Source organism: Phalacrocorax carbo, chromosome 1 (genome assembly GCF_963921805.1).
Source record: "Phalacrocorax carbo chromosome 1, bPhaCar2.1, whole genome shotgun sequence".
Lineage (NCBI taxonomy): Eukaryota > Metazoa > Chordata > Aves > Suliformes > Phalacrocoracidae > Phalacrocorax > Phalacrocorax carbo.
This window is the reverse complement of record NC_087513.1, coordinates 75,655,321-75,671,765: the sequence shown is the minus strand read 5'-3', so window position 1 is coordinate 75,671,765 and position 16,445 is coordinate 75,655,321. Positions and strand designations below refer to the sequence as shown.

General features: G+C 41.4%; 1 protein-coding gene across 3 annotated transcripts in view; it reads left to right on the top strand.

Moving 5' to 3' along the window:
• ITPR2 (inositol 1,4,5-trisphosphate receptor type 2) overlaps window positions 1-16,445 on the top strand; it is a 279,885-nt gene that overhangs the window by 32,959 nt on the left and 230,481 nt on the right. For 2 of the 3 annotated variants that reach the window (XM_064460370.1, XM_064460362.1), the window contains exons 2-5: window positions 3,712-3,782; window positions 12,927-13,042; window positions 14,209-14,295; window positions 14,968-15,126. In XM_064460370.1, the coding sequence (XP_064316440.1) occupies window positions 3,712-3,782; window positions 12,927-13,042; window positions 14,209-14,295; window positions 14,968-15,126 (433 nt within the window). Of the gene's footprint in view, window positions 1-3,711; window positions 3,783-9,784; window positions 9,809-12,926; window positions 13,043-14,208; window positions 14,296-14,967; window positions 15,127-16,445 lie in introns of those variants that run through there. The other variant, XM_064460379.1, reaches the window with a different exon arrangement.

Sequence of the window (16,445 nt, the reverse complement as noted above, 5' to 3'; positions counted from 1 at the left end):
TGTGCTTTGACCACTTCACATGATACGGTGCACTATCCTGGCTAATGGTAACAGCTGAAAGCTGCCTTTATTTTTGTAGTGTGCGAGAAGAACACCTTAACTCCTAGGCATTGGTTTAGATAGTTTTAATTCTTGTTAATGTGACTTTGTACATTGTAGTGTGAGATCTTAATGGCTTAACTACCTGCTAGTCTGTGAGGCTGGCTGCATGCAGCGGCTTGGTGAGGAACTGCCCTTGCGTCCCCCGCAGCGAGTGGAAAAACTTTCACTGGCTTCAGTGGGAGAATGACTGGGCATGTAAGACGAGCAAACCTATGAATGTTGTTAGGCTCAGAAACTAATTCTGCAATTACTGAATACAAAGGGGTATGTGTAAAGTCCAGGGCCATAATTATTATTTTGACTTTTCTGATGATTTATCTTGGGCACCAGTCAACTACTCTACAACTTAATTACTACAGCAATGCAACAATTACTTGGAGGCACTGTGCATAAACCAGATATTTATTGTGTTCAGGGAAACACTTGTTCAAATAAAAATCCTATCATACTTGCGTAGGGAGCTCCTTTTGTCATTTATATGCCACCAACATATAAAAAACTGAAGTGCAGTCATGTTGTATCTGCCAGGTACTGAATGACAACAGAGGGCATAAAGCAGTATTGTCTGCAGTCCAGCTGAAGAGTTAAACCCTCTGAAGTTTGCCAAAGCTTCTTCGATGGTACAGTGGCTTGAATATTGGCATAATAATTTAGATCAGTATTGAAATAGTGAGCAAATTTGATGGTATAATATATAAATTGTGCCTTTATCAGAAAAGTCTTGTTGGGTGCCCTTTGGCCTCCTATGCCTACCAGCAAGTGAGTGTTATTAACACATGCTGTGCCGTGGTCTGACAGAAGCTGCAGGTGCCCCCGACCTTTTGTAGTCAAGCCTGTTGTTCGGTTTCACACACCTCAAATGGATTGTTTGCAGGTTACAAAGGCCATGAGTTACTGGTGGTTTAGTGCAGCCGCCTAGCAGGCTTCAGTAATGAACCAACAGCTGCCTTTTGGCTCGGTATAAAGAGTGGGATTTGAATATTTTGAATTCTGTATCAGAGGAAGTGGTCTGTGTTTGAAAAGCCTCCTCTGTGCGAGTCTACAGAACAGGCTGAAGTCTTGTGTCATGTGCAACGTGCAGCTTGGCTCTCACTATGGTGCCATAACAAGCAACTGCACAGTAAACAAGTAGCTGCTGAGCTCTTCAAAGGACGTACTGCAGGAATACAGGATGAATGTCATTATATATATGGAAATTTTTGAGATTAAATTGTTGGAAGACTGCTATATAGACAAAGCAATACTTTATTCAGATTTTTGACCTGTGTTGTAGGATACTTTGTAAGAAACAAAGGTGTCAGAAGCAGGGGCACTGAGCAAGGGCTCAGGAGATGATGTTTTTGGTCTGTCATGCCCCTGTCCTGCCACGTGTCAGTTAATCTTTCTGTGCTTTCATTTCATGTCTATAGGATGGGAGTAGCAGCAGTTCCTTTCTCCTCTGTCTTGTCTGATGGCTTTGGTTCCTAATGGCTGCAGGACTCTCTTATGGTCCTTTCCTTTGTGCCTTTAGAGAATGCTTAAATGAAAGTGATTGATATTAATTGTTTCATGTCTATTTTCTGAGCCTTAGAAGTCTAACACATTTGAATACTGCAGCTAACTGGCTCAGAGAGTGTGCAGGTGGTGAGAAAAACAAACAACATCCAACACCTTGTTTCCTATGTGGCTTTTGTTATGGTGATGTGGTGCCATGATGAAAGCTTTGCACGTCATCCGCAGTTAGAGTTGTCAGGAGGGCGCACGAGTTGTCACCAAGGAACACAAGATGTTCCTTGTGAATTATGCTTAGCTTCCAACGTACTGTCCTCCATCCTGACAGTTCTTAAGGGTGAAACCTTATGGGTTCATGCAGAAAGCCTTTGAGGGGTTTTGTTGAGGGGCAGTACTTATCAGCATTAAAATCCTTTGGCAAAGCTTCTGTTGACGTAGTCCTTTCCAGCCCTGTTTCTTCTGTGACTCAAGGTTTTAGGTGCTGTTTATAGGAAGCTTTGGCCCGTTAGATCGTAGACAGAGGACGTCTTGCAGGACATACTCTTCCTAAGCTCTGCTTTCCAAACCTCACTTCGTTCTTGTTAAGCATGGCCTAACCTAGACTGTGAAAAATGCAACTCCATAAGGCCATGGCAGGTCCCCTGCCTTCTCCTGGAACTGTTACTTCAATTCTCCTTCCTCACTGACACCTCACACTTGCATCCGAGTATGTTATGAGATCTGAGTTCCTGACTTCTGAAATTCTTTATCATTTTCACTTTTGTTTCTAGGAGCTGCACCCACAGTTGGCAGCTTGTCAGCAGTCAACTTGCTGTAGGTAGAAAATTCATGGGCTTGCTGGGGGATTGGTCATGCTGTGCTTATGCCTAGATGCAGAGATTTCATCAACTTGAGTGAAAACTGAATACATCTATTGTGTAATCTGGCTGAACCCAAATTGTGCTTTTCCTGGCAATTTCTCACAGAAAATGCTGGTAAGATTGTTGTTGTGAAGTGGCAGGGTAGTGGTGTGTCCTTAAACACGATTTTCCTGAATAATTGTTTGAAATAGGCAGATTATTTACAGGATGCTTCCTGAAAGGAAGCTGAACTTATGTTTAGGAAGTTCTGTGATAAGATTAGCAATTTATATTTTTTAATTTTATTGTTTATTTAACTTCTAAAATATTGTGAGAAATGTGTTCGATTTGTTATTTAGATTTTCTGCTGTGGGTTAAATAAATGCTTATTATTTTCAGCAAAAGAAAATGTCGTCCTCTCAGTTTTGATTGGAGCTGAATCTTAATTCCACATGCTAATTCTTCCTCAGGGGAAAAAATAGGAAATGGTGAAGAAGAATAGCAGAAAAGACTTAAAATCCAAGGTGCTTTGTCGGATTCCAGATTCAAATTCTAGATAAAAGTGTCATGAAACAGCAAGTCACTGGAGAAACCCTCGTGCGTGTCCTGATGGTATAAGCAGCTCCACATATATTCTTGTACCCACATGAAAGCTGCTTACTGTGCATCCCCTTAAAAGTCTTCACTGGGGATATGGGAATCTGCAAGCATGGGACAGCTCCCCAGTGTAGGGCCAAGCTAACTTGCAGTGCTTTAAATGTCCTTTCTTGTATCAGATACAAGTGTGCCTTCTCAATGTTTTCCTTTGAGCTCTTTTACCAGGGCTCATTTAAGTGGCTCGGAGTCTCTCTGTTGGTTTTGATGGGTTTTGGATTATGCCCTGGGGTAATGGCTGTGAAAATCTGACTGCAGAAAACCAAACTGTTTCTGATTCAGATTAATGGGCTCTAATGAAAGAAAACAAGAATTTTACATGTAACATCCATGTAGATGGTGTAGCAAAAGGGACTTTAAATGGATTTAAATGAAGTGGGATCTGAAATATAGGCTGTAATTTAGTGCAATAGAAGAAATCCTCTTTCTTGATGGAAAATGTAGAGTCTTCTTTTATTGGTTATGCTTAATAACTGAGTAATAAAGCTTCTCAGGTATTTTTTTTAATTAAATTGGAGAAATGTGGAAGCTTCTGTACCTATGGTGTGACAGGTATGTCTCTGCATTTACGTACGCTGGTGTCAAATGCATGTTTTAGTAAGCATAATAACTTTTGTTTTTCTAGGTTAGTGGATGACCGGTGTGTGGTTCAGCCAGAGGCAGGTGACCTTGCTAATCCTCCAAAGAAGTTCAGAGGTCAGTAACTGGGGATAATTACTTTTTTGAATGGCGGATTGATGCCTGTTCTAGCTCCTTAGGCACTTTGCCTTACCAGGCGTGTAACTTCCCAGGTGCCTTCATGGTTTGCGAACACATTGCCGAAATTTCAAACTGGTATGTGAATGACAGATTTTGAGAACTAAATACCAAATCAGGAAAGGCACGAGGGGTGGGTGGAAAACATGGGGAAAGGGACTAATTTTCTATAAGAGTCCAAGAGTCGGTTGTTCTGATCTGTATACCAAGTGCTGATCCCCCGCTGTGTGACAAACTCCTTGGTCCAGCCCTCCTTTTACTGTAAATGGCAAACAAGCTTGTGAGGTTGAAAACTACTTGAGCTGCTGGTTTGTTTATTTTTTTAAAAAAGATAAGACAACATTTTAAGGACTACCTCCAAATATTTTGTCAGCTTTTTGTTTTGCTTTTGCTTAAAATGGTATCTGATTTTTCTCAACTTCCTTAGACGTGACCATGTAGATTTGGGCAATTCTGCTGTTTTGATTATTGGAAAAAATAATGATGCACTGACAACATGAAGTTTTTGCATCTTGAATGCTAAAAAATACTCCTGTGGTATCAGAAGTTCTGTGTGTTTATATGCAGGGAAGAAAATAAAACCTCTCAGTCTTTGTACTTGATTTAAGCCATTGGCTCTAGCTGGGCCAAAGCAGAGCTTTACTAGCCTGATCCAGACATCTTTTGGCTTAAATGGGCTTGAATTCGCACTTGCTATGAGATAGACAGTTGTGGCTTGCTTGTTTTAGAGCAAGGGAAACATGTTTCGTGGCTGCTTTTGTCTATCTGAAGGGGTTGCACTGACATTCTTAACGTTGTTATTTTATTTCCAGGGTTTATTATACTGTAGTATTTATGTGTTGTTATTGTAAAAAAGTTACGTTTAAAACATTGAGAGACTGAAATTCTGCTTTCCCAGAGTATTCAAGTTTTTTTTCCATTAAATATTCAGGAACCAGCAGCAGTTGGTTCCAGTTCCAGCTGTGAGCATTCAGCACATCGGCAGATCCTGGAAACTGAGAAAGTGAGGATGTATACTTAGAAACTAATAGTAATAAATGTCAGTCACTTACGTGATGTCATGGAATAACTTTATAGCAGAGATGGGGATAGCATCTAGTTCTCCAGTGTGGCTTTCAGGCTACCTAACTGTGATTTTGTCCTCTCGTTGCCTGCAAATACATGTTTAGTTCACAGCTTTCAGGTTGCACAAAATTTCATGTGGGGATTCTTTGGATGGTATTTCTGTCACTTCACCACTCTGATGTGTTCCCAGAGTAGAACATATCCAGGTTTCTAGATGAGACAGGGGACAATGGAAGAGATTTGCCATGTGATAGTGTAATTACAGAATGCATTAAAATGCCTACAATCAAGGAGCTGAACAGAGGTTAAAAAGACAACCTTAATTTTTTCATTGCCTCACGTTTGAAGGCTTGTTTTTCTAATTTCAGTTCAGTAGAGTTCTTTTTATTGCAGTTCTGTGATGTTCATTCCTAACTTGAAAAGGCAAAGAAGGAAAAAGTTGATAGTGTTCTGTGGTTTGTTTTTTTTTTTTTTTTAAAAAAGTGATCCAGGGTGCAAGATTATTGAACTGTTGGTGCTAATGGCATGCCATCAGTGGTGGTAGTACTACGTGTGTATGTAGAACAGATATCAGAAGGGGATGCGACACAGATGAGATGTGTGGCTGCTTTCTGCTGCTGGGGGAATGTGAGGATTGTACTCCTGAGTTACATCCCAGCTTCTGCAAGGGAATGTTTTCTGTCAGTTGTAGACAGTTTTGGCTCTGTTCGCTATTGCAACCTCTGTCTGTTGCTTGCATAACACATCCCTTTATCTGTAATTGCCTCTGCTCCCTCCTCCCCAGAGCATCTAACCTTTCGTTTCCTCTAACTCAGATCCTCCACTTCTTGGGGATCCCCTCTTCTCCCTTTCCCTCCTTGCCCCCAGACTTGTTACTAGCTGCTTTCCTCCTCCTCCTCCTCACTGCTGCCTCTTAGCTCCCTGTGGCTCCAGCAGCCTCTCTTCCTGTCACGCCTTACCTGTTTCTGGTTTAGGGTGCACCCATATCTGACTTAATTTTGAAGTGGCTTGCTTAGCTATTGCTAGCATTGTGGTAGCACGCAAATTTGGATGAACTGCAACATCTATAGGAGAAATTAAAATAGTGAAAAACTGAGTTTTGCCACCTTAATTGATGCAGCCCACTGTGCTATAACATCACGGCTATATTGTTAGGGGCCGCATCTAGTAGCATTTTCATGCCGCTTCAGGTACTTGTGCTCAAGTGGCATTCAGGAGAATGGCTGCAGCAAAGGTGAAACCATTGGTTTTGTTGTTTTCTCCTTTGTCTTACAAGTCAGATTCTAAGTGTGGGAATAGCAGGGGTTTTGCTGAGAACACAGGAGAAACTTGCTGTCTAAGTGGGATTTAGTGCCTGGTAGCACAGAGGTGTCTGTATTATGAGAGCAACCAAAAAAGCAGACTTCTGCCATGCTTTGTTAAATATCTGAGCTCTGCTCAAGAGCATGAGGCGAAAGAGTTGCTAAATGTTCTTATAACCAAGAAACATAAGCAACCCCCCCCCCCCCCCCCCCCCCAAGAATCTTCTGGGAAATAGCATTCAATTAAAATGGCAAAGTTAATAAAACAAACTAAAACTGCTTTAAGCAGGTTCTTGACATAAAAAGACGACTTAGGCATGAATGATTAATTGAATGATTAGACACAAACAACTAAAAATAGCATCTAACAGCAGGAAGAGTAGGGCCTCTTTAGTAATAGGAACTGCTGTCTGTATGGTTTACAATGTTTTTATCACTGATAGCTGAACTGGCGTTGATTTGAGGTTAGAGCACGACCTAAGAGTCAAAGAAGTATGAGAAAGGCATGTTTCTAACAAGATGTTTAGATTCCAAGCACTAACTCTTAAAATTAACATCAGAGGACTATGTTTGCTCTTATTTGGTAATATTTTACCAACCCTTTCCCCAACAGAGTGAAAAAAAAAAAAGGAATATTGTGTTTTCTAACTGCTTGTATCCCTCCTACAGAGTTCACTCAGAGATGAAGTTTAGGTACTGAGCTGTTGGCCTGAACGCAAAGCCTATGTAAAGAGGTGTCCCAAAATAGCAGTTTCATTTTTGTTATGTGTTTACTATCTCTTTTTTTTTTGAGTGGGTGGTAGCTATTCTAGTTGCTTCAGAACATCCTACAAAACAGAGTATTGTTAAGCTAAGGAAAGCTGTGGTTGCTTTTCATTTTGCATCCGTACAAAGAAACTGTGGTCCAGATTTCCCCTTCAGTCACACTGGAATGAACCTAGAGTTGGCTCTGTGTTCATCAATGTGCATATCCAGATTTGCACCAGTGCAAAGGAGGGTAGAATTTGGTCCCACACGTGTTTCCTGAAGTCTGTTGGGGGGGGGGGTGGGTGGGAAGCGTTTACTATTTTGCAGTTGAACTTAAGAAACTGATCAAACCAGGTGCTTCTTGTCCTAATTCTAACCGAAGCTACTGAGAGCTAAAGCACTTAGTGATGGAAGTGCTTACCCTGCTGCAGGGCCAGGTTCATAGAGATAAGGAAGAACGGTGTGTGCCAGAAGTCTTGTACCTCTGAAGAAAAGTCACATCATGAGAAATAGAACTGCAAGTTTCATTCACCTGTGACCTTAAACACATTTCAGCTTGATGCTGTTATCTCTGGTGGGAAACACTTTCAGCTTCCAAGGTGTAAAATAGCCCAGATAAGACCTGCTTGTTAATCAAATTAATCAACTCTGAAAAACAAGCACAAGTCTCTCTTCTATTTTAAATGGAAAATTACATAAGTTCTTAAAGTGCTTTAAACTTCCCTACATTTTATACCCCTTTTTCTGGAGTTATCTGCAATGAAGAGTGATGTTTGAGTTCCTAGATATCCTCCTCTTGCTTTGCTCTCAGTTTTTAGTCTGTTCTAGGCTTTTTGTGACATTGTTCTTTCCTCTTCTCTTCCTTCCATTACGTTCCTCTGCACTCTCTCCTTTCATCCTCCTACTCTTTCCTCTGCCGTCTGCCATTTTCCTTTTTACTTGCCTTCTCCTACATTGTTTTGGTTTGTCTTTGTGTGTTCTTCTTGTTTCTCAGTTCCGTAACAGCTTTCATTTTCTTCTCAGACTCCAGATTGCTTTTTCTGTTGTCCCCCTTAGGACTCTTCATTGCCCCACTCCTTGCTCCCTCGCATTCCTCCCTTCCCATTCTCACTTCAGCTCTTCTTTACCTTTCTGTATTTTTTCGAAACACATATATTTGTACACACTGTGATTTAATAGCCCTGTCACTTCCACTTAGCCATTTGCCAGCCTGCTGGTTTAAGTAAAGCCATGTGATAATTTCTCTAGATCTGCAAATCATTGAAATCTTCCATGATGGGCAAGAGCTGAATTTCTAACACTTAAAAAAAAACAAAGGGAGGGGCACGGAGGGAGAAATCGTCTGACAAATATTGTTCTAAGCCATCTTTATCCAATATCAAGAAACATTTAAAAGGCATAACACGAGTTATTTTCCTTTTCAGACTTCCTGAGCGTAGTTGCTTGTTGCTCAGAGGATGTGCTGTGTGTGGTTGTTCCACCCACTATTGCCTTTAGAAGACTGGCATTTTGTGCACGTTCACAGGCACAAGCAGGTGGGCAGTTTGGTGCTGAGTGCATCCTCTGTGGATCATCTTCTGCACTCTGGGAGTTGCTGCTCTCCATCTTTTGTTTGTTCTGATGAATAAATGTAATTTTTTTGCCCCATAAAATAAGCAATTGATATGTGTCTCAGCACTTATAATTTGTCATACTTTCTTACTTGCTAATAAGCCAAGGTGTAGTGTAGGAGGTTAAGCCTGGAGTGTGACCAGGGAAAGCTTCCCCTTTTTTTCCATTTTGTAAATAAAACTTGAAGTGATGTTTATTGTTTTAAAACTGTGTGCAGGGGCTGGGGTGGGCGATGTTTCTAATTTTCTCCATCTTCACTTTGTGCACAAGTAATTGAAATTTTGCCTGGAAGATTTTGTGGGTATGAGAAAATTGATGAAACTGCAGAAGTTGAATGCGTGAAAGTTTTTAGTAAGTGAAACTGGCTGATACTTTTAAGCAATTTGCTTTAAAGCTATTTGTTTACCTTTGATAGTGCCTACTTAATTAGTGCCCTCAGGAAGAGAAGCATTTATGTAAAACTCTGTAAACTAATGAGTTAGGAACTAGGACTATCTGAAAATGTCTGGAGAAGTTAGAAGAGATGGTCTGTCTCATGATCTGGTTGCTAGACTGACCTCCAGGAGGGCTGAGCTTTTGATCTACTCTGTGTGTGCTGGAAAGTTGCTTTATAATTTCATGCCTCAGTTTCTCTGTTTTCCTGTTTATTTAAACTATAGCTTCTCTAGAGCAGGCACTGCTTTCCCCCCTCCCCCGCTTAGGACCACAAAGCTTGAATTTATATAGTTTCCTATTGTTACTCTAATAAAAGTAAGTAGAAAAAAAAAATGAGATGGCGTATTTTTAATGTTTCTGGTATCTTAAAAAAAAATAGGAAAAAGCTTGTCTGGAAACAAAGAGTATGAATCTTTTTTAGTCTATAAATTGAGGAAAATGCAATTGAAACAATACTGATTTTAAAAAAAGTTCTTGGTAGTTCAACTTTTAAAGCACTAGACTGGAAGTCAGGAGAGCTGTGTTGTGCAGCATGGCTACAGATGGAGCTGTGTGGTGGCTGAGGTTATCTGGTGCCTGCTCTACATTTCGTTTTCTTTGAGAACTGTCATTAAGCAAAATTCACCCACCTTTGGCGGCAGACCCACACAGTAGTGACTGCACATCCATGTACATCTTGCATTTCTCTGCAGCGTGGTAGCACTGTGCTTTGAGACTCTGCATGAGGATGGGAAGCGGTGCGTTTACTCAAGTAGCAGGATGTGTGGGGAGTAACTGAGAAATGAAGACTGGTCCTATAAAAAGAAGGTATTGTTACTTCAGAGAAATAAGTGTTTCATGAAGCCTTCTGAGAAGGCACATCAATTATAGATTGTTACAGAAAACAATAGAGGACTTTTTGTCTTATGAGCTGAAACCCCAACACAAAGTAAAATCTCATACAACATATAGTATGATTTAACTGCACAGTGTTTTGTAATTGGGGTTTTTTTTTTGTTTTCCTTCTTGATGTACGGGATATTGTAAAAGTTACCTGGGGGTTATGTACACTAGGTTGCATGATATAGTTCTCATTGTCAATGTTCTCCTTTGAAGTGAAAGTAAACACCTTTGCACGGTGGCTGGGTTTGCTTCGGTAAAGATTTGCAACACTTTCTCCTAGGAGCAGCAACTCAGGGCTGTGATTAGGGTGCAAATTGGTGAGGACTTTGGGTCAGTGCCAAAAAAAGTTCTGCCACTGGTGGTGTTTTTGCGTGAACAAGCTTTGCCACTATGAATAGTAGAGGAAGATCAATTGCTAGAAGGGAAAAGGCAATGCAATGAAAAGCTTGGTATAATGATGGCCAATATATGAGAGGCCAAACGGCATATTTGCAGAAGTAGAAGCATTGCAGGTTATTTCATGGCTTGAGAGCCAGCACTGTCACAAACTGCCAGTTCTGAGGAGCGCAGGCAGTGAGAGGAATGTGTGGCATGGTCTTACTCTAGTGGTTTTGGCAGCCCCAACATCAGATAGCTGTGCTTAGCTGGTCCTGATTGTAGCTGAGAGCACTGCCTGTTTTTTAAATGAGTTCCTTTTTACTTAGGAAAGGCAAGGCCAGTCTTCACACTAGATTTCCCTTCCCTCTCCTGTTATGTTACAAGAGGTGTTCCTACTATAACATGGTTTCAGTAACCCCTCACAGACTGAAGAGATGGGTATGTTGGAGGACATATGGAGGATGTATCTTAGAAGAGCTAGATGTAATTTTCCTCCCTGTTTGATAGAGTATTTCCATTGGATTGACAGTGTTGAAAATGAGAATAGGATCTGCCTTGGTATCTAGCATCTCCTACAGAGAGGTTGTAAGTTTGACAATTGAATTTCCACTCATACGGGTGGAACAGATAGGAAACTTATTACATGTATGATAGATGGGACTTTCCACATGTGCTGTTGTGGATTGGAGAGCTGGAACAAGTCCTAGGTAGTTAGCAACTGCAGATGTTAAACTTGGTCTGGGAATTAGATAATGAATAGGACAGCACCATAAAATAGAAACCGTCTGCTGCTGGCCTGACTTAGTGGTAACAAACCCAGTCCATGACTTTGGCATAGTTCCCTATAGCTTTCCCTGCTGACATTTTTGTGACAGTAATGGGTGATTGATGAGATTACACTGTGTTTAAAAGTGAAATGCAAGGTTGGTAAATCCAGCAGGGTCACCTACACAGTGATCCAGCATGTAACAGGAATGTGTAGTGTTGATACTGCGGTTGCTATTTCATATTGCAGCTCCTTTGATAACAGAGGTAAGGGTGACTGTACAGTGCTGTTGTGAAGAGAGTCTCTTCAGAGGAGACAGCAGGAGAGCTGAGTGTAGGGAGGACTGTTTTCAAATTATTCTGTGCTATGTCATGTGCATGCCATTAACTGTGTTGAGTGCAGTGGTAAATAAGCAATTCATGTTGCTCACATGCTAGCATGTTTGTTCTCCTCTTTTTCTCTTTCTTTTTTGTATTTTTGTGAGGAGCAGCCTGTGCCATACTCTGTGCAATGTGGCTTTCCAGTGATGTTGCAGAGTCTCTTCTTTGTGGGAAAGTTGCCTGATGACCAGCAGTGAAGTGACGCTGCTGATTCTGGCCAAACTGGGGTGTCAGTGCTGCAAGATGTGCTTGTGGGATCAGAAGAGGAACTTTTTTCTTCTTAATCCAGCCCTGTCACAAAACCTCTTCTATGTAGGATGCATCATCACTATTACCTGGCTCTAGCTTGTGCTGCGGCTGGGTGGGTGGGGGTCAGGTGGGACTAGTTGCTTCAGTCCCATCTCTACCTTCCTGAGAGACTGACATGGACCAGGGAGGAAATTCTTCAGTAGTTGTTCTCCTCTGGGGTGGATTAGTCCTCAGAGAGTGCTTGGCCATCTGAGACTTAAATGTGGAGGGCTAATAGTTTGGGACAGACCTTTCAGAGGGTCGTGATCAACGGAGCAGAGTCTGGATGGAGGCCTGTCGCTAGTGGTGTTCCCCAGGGCTCTGTGCTGGGTCCAGTCCTGTTCAACATATTCATCAATGATCTGGATGATGGGATAGAGCGTAACCTCAGCAAGTTCTCTGACGATACCAAGCTGGGAGGAGTGGCTGTTACACCAGAAGGCTGTGTTGCCGTCCAGCAAGACCTGGACAGGCTGGAGAGCTGGGCCGAGGGGAACCTCATGAAATTCAACAAGAGCAAGGGCAAGGTCCTGCACCTGGCGAGGAACAACCCCATCCACCAGTACAGGCTGGGGGCTGAACTACTGGAACGTGGCTCTGTTGAGAAGGACCTGGGAGTGCTGGTGGACAACAAGTTGGCCATAAGCCAGCAATGCGCCCTTGTGGCCAAGAAGGCCAACAATATTCTGGGCTGTGTTAAAAGGAGTGTGGCCAGCAGGTTGTTTTCTTTTTTAATCAGTCTTAGTGAAGGCTCATGTAGACCCGAACACTGTGTTAACCTCCTTGGTGGCTTGCAGCTGAATGCCCATGCAATCCTTTGTTTCAGCAGTGCCAGAAAGAGCAGGGCACCCAGAAGTAAGGCATACAGAAAGCAGCACTTCAAGATTTCACATGCCTTCAAACAGTGCATCTGTAACATTGTGCTGCAGCAAAGAGTGCTAACAAAGCAGCAGACAGTTTTACTTACGGCAGGCTCACAGCCTTGGACTCTTGCAGAGGTTGCAGGGAGGTTGCATGGAGTGGGCACATGTGGGGCACCAAAGGGTTTAGGTTCAACTCAGATGTTTTGTCATCATGTTTATGGTATCATTGCTATCAAGCTGTTTGGTGACTATGTTTAAACACTGGTATCCAGGCATTTCTGGAAAAAGAAAACCAACCAAAGCATATGTACAAATGAAGGAAGTGTCTTTCAGCATTACTTATGAGTATTTCTTTCAATCTTCCACAGACTGCCTTTTCAAGGTGTGTCCTATGAACCGATATTCAGCCCAGAAGCAGTACTGGAAAGCCAAGCAAGCCAAACAAGGAAACCATACAGAAGCAGCGCTGTTGAAGAAACTTCAAGTAAGACACATCTGTATTTGTAATCTTATCTCAGTCTGCAGGCTGTAGAATTATGACAGAATGAGAAAGAACAGTAAGCGTCTTGGGAACCATTGTGATGGGTATTATTATGTCACCGTACCAACTTTATATTCTTCTTAGCTCTCCTACCTCCTGACTGGCATTGATTGCTCTTGCCCTGGTTTTTATCTTTGGGCGGAGGGTTGTGCCTTTGCTATAAGCAAAATATTGCTTTCAAAAGTTTTATAAAGTAAAAATGGAGTTGTTAAAGTCAGGAGTGGGCCCTGGTTTCAATCATGCTATTATTTTAGAAGTCCTTTCAGGAATTAGGCAGAGGGGTGGACAAAGAGATGTTTTCAATGCTTTAGTCTGGAAATTCATTAGAATTGCAGTTGTCTCTGCTTTCAGTCTAGGTGATTCTTCTCTGAACCATTGGGCAGATTCTATTTTGCATCAAATACGGTGTGGATGGAGCAATTCCTCTGTCTCTGAAAAAGAGCTGGCCTGATGTTGTTGTTGAATGCTTAAGACTAAATGAAATCAAGGACATATCACACCTGCTTGATAGTGGAGAGGCTGCTGGTGCTTCCAGTTAAAAACAGGAAGGAAGGCACATGGTGTGTGGCTACACAGCAATTAGAGTTAGGAGCTGAGAGTTTGTTCTGTGGCTGTGTTTGACCCAGACTATTGTACTTAGCCTTGATTTTGCAATGTGTGACCTACTAGTTTTGCTTTGTTATATGTAAAGTCAATGTATTTGTATGCAATTAAAACCCCAACAACTAAAAGGTATTGTGACAGGGAGAAGCTAATCATATGCCCTTCTTTTTCCTCTTTCGGGATGAAATAAAGCACCTGGAATGACTTTTTGTGCTTGAAAATTTTTTAAAATAGCGTGCATCTCAGATGTGATCCATAAATTGTGACTGAGTTTCTGTTCTGGGTAATAAAAAACTAGAATCGTGACACACAGGGTCTAGGTGATTATAGTTCAGAAAATCATGCTGCAGCAGGATTTGGGTGCTAATATGTTCAGTGCAGTAAAGCTTGCAGATTGGATGAGGTGTTTCAAATGTGATGCCATTTCCTTTTTACACTATCTGTTCCAGTAGCTGAATACAGGTACTGATTTTGTAGAGTTTAAAGAAATAATCATTTTCTTGCAGCATGCAGCAGAACTGGAACAGAAGCAGAACGAAAGCGAGAACAGAAAGCTGTTGGGCGAAATTGTAAAATATAGCAATGTCATACAGGTAAACCTATTGAAATCCATCTGCCTTCCTCAGAGCTGGAAAGGAAACAGTTGTTTCATTTCAAGGTTACAGTGAAAATGAAACTAACCACTGTAATGTGGATTGTCAAGGGTCAGGTAAACACAACTTGGTGAAGTTTACAATACTGTATTTTTCTGTCCTTTTTAAAGCCTACCAGAAGTGCTGCCTATTCATGTTTAAATAATATGTCATAATATAAATTTTATGTGTAATTTTTGCTGCTGCGTTTTGGAATATGTATGTAAATATGTACCTTTTATTTTCAAGATTTATTTCAAAATCGTATTATAGAGGTGCTGTGCAGCTCCTTTTAAATCACTGAAGTAATTTGTACTTTATGACATATAAATGAGACAGAAGTTATGTTCGTAAGTGCAGTACAACTTCCCTGTAATGGATGAAATCCATGAAGGTAGCGCTATTCATGGACCCTTGCCCTACTTGTGTAGTATAGGCTGTAAAATTGATTGCTGACACATTTCTTTCAATCTGATATAACATCTGTTTTCCTAAACTGCAGTGTACTGTGATTTTGTCTTTATGTATGTTATGAAAAATCACTACAGTGTGAAAGACTGCACCTCCTCTTTTGACTGAAGCTAGAAAAAGCAACAGCTGTACTAATTTTTGTAAATTATTATTTGTTCACAGCTACTGCACATAAAAAGTAACAAGTACCTCACAGTCAACAAGAGATTGCCAGCTCTGCTAGAGAAGAATGCTATGCGGGTGTCTCTGGATGCTGCAGGGAATGAGGGATCCTGGTTTTATATCCAGCCATTCTGGAAACTGAGGAGTGAAGGTGACAATGTAAGTGGAAATACTGAGTGTGTAAAAGGGATAAGGCAGAAAGTTTCCAGAAGACACATGGCTTCTTTGCTACTGGCATAAATCACAATGAATTAAGTTCATTTTAAACAGTGCTTGGGACTATTAGCTTTTATGTATAACTAGAAATTGTTACCAAATTATATGGTCTGGAATCTGAAATGTGGCCATATTCATCTGAGCATCTGCTGACCTGTCCTGGGGCATCTTTGCTAAGTCCACTGGTTCTGTGCAGATTTACAAAGCTGATAATAAGTCATAGGTTACATTACAGTACAAATTTTCTTCTAAAGTGTTTTTTTTTAAATATTCTGGGCAATGTTTATTTCAAGAGGTCAGCAGAGAATGTCTCTAGGAAATACATCAGGTTTCTTTAAATCTGTATCTCCCTTCAACATGAGAGTGGTATGTATGATTGGAACTGGGTTGGATGGTCTGGTGGGTCTTTTCTGGGTAGGAGTCTTGTGTACAGGTAAGAGGAAGAATATATAGGAGAGCTCTTTGCAGATCTGAGAGTGGTGCCATGAGATCAAAACTCATTTCTTCATTCAGTCGGCTGTGACTTGGTTAAGTGCCCACTGTGGAAAGTTCAGATCTGCCTCTGGGAGGGCCACATGATGAACTTGTGTGGTTTTATATTGTAGACCTGGCTGGGAATGTGTGGCCACCCTCCCTTTGGAAGTAATCAGTGAAAGAGCCCTCTCAGGATTGCAGGCAGGAATGCCTGTTTTCTCCTGTATTTTCTCTCATTAACTTTGTGGTTACCCTGGATGCAATCCAGGATGAGTGTGGTTCATGCAGCTCCTGTTTGGCAATCTGTTGTGGGGAGGGAAAGGACTGCATTCCCAGTTCCTGTCAGAAGTCCCTAAAGTCATAGTCTTTCCCTGCTCTGTGCAGTGATTGGAAGGGTATGTGAAAAGCTCCCCTTCTCCCCAAGCCTGTTGCAGAGAAAAGCAGCAAAACATGAGTAGCTCTCTGGGGCTTTTCAGCTGGGGAAAAGCATTGTGGATTAGATGTTAACCTGGTATTCCTTTCCCTATTTGGAAAGAAAAAAAAAAAGGTGACTTATTGCTTTAAGATTTTGGCTTAATTTCTTAGAATAACATCAGTTTGGCATCTTCTTAACTTCTCATGCCCTCATGCCTGGGAAGTAAGTGCATTTTTCCAGAGTGAGGACCTGGGGTTCCTAGACTGTGATCTGCAAAGCCATTGTGAGCCCTTACTTCTGAGAGCAGCAGAATGTTCTTAAGCCTTGTAAGTCATCCTCAGTACTATAGAGTTTTTGATTCAATTTCACACTA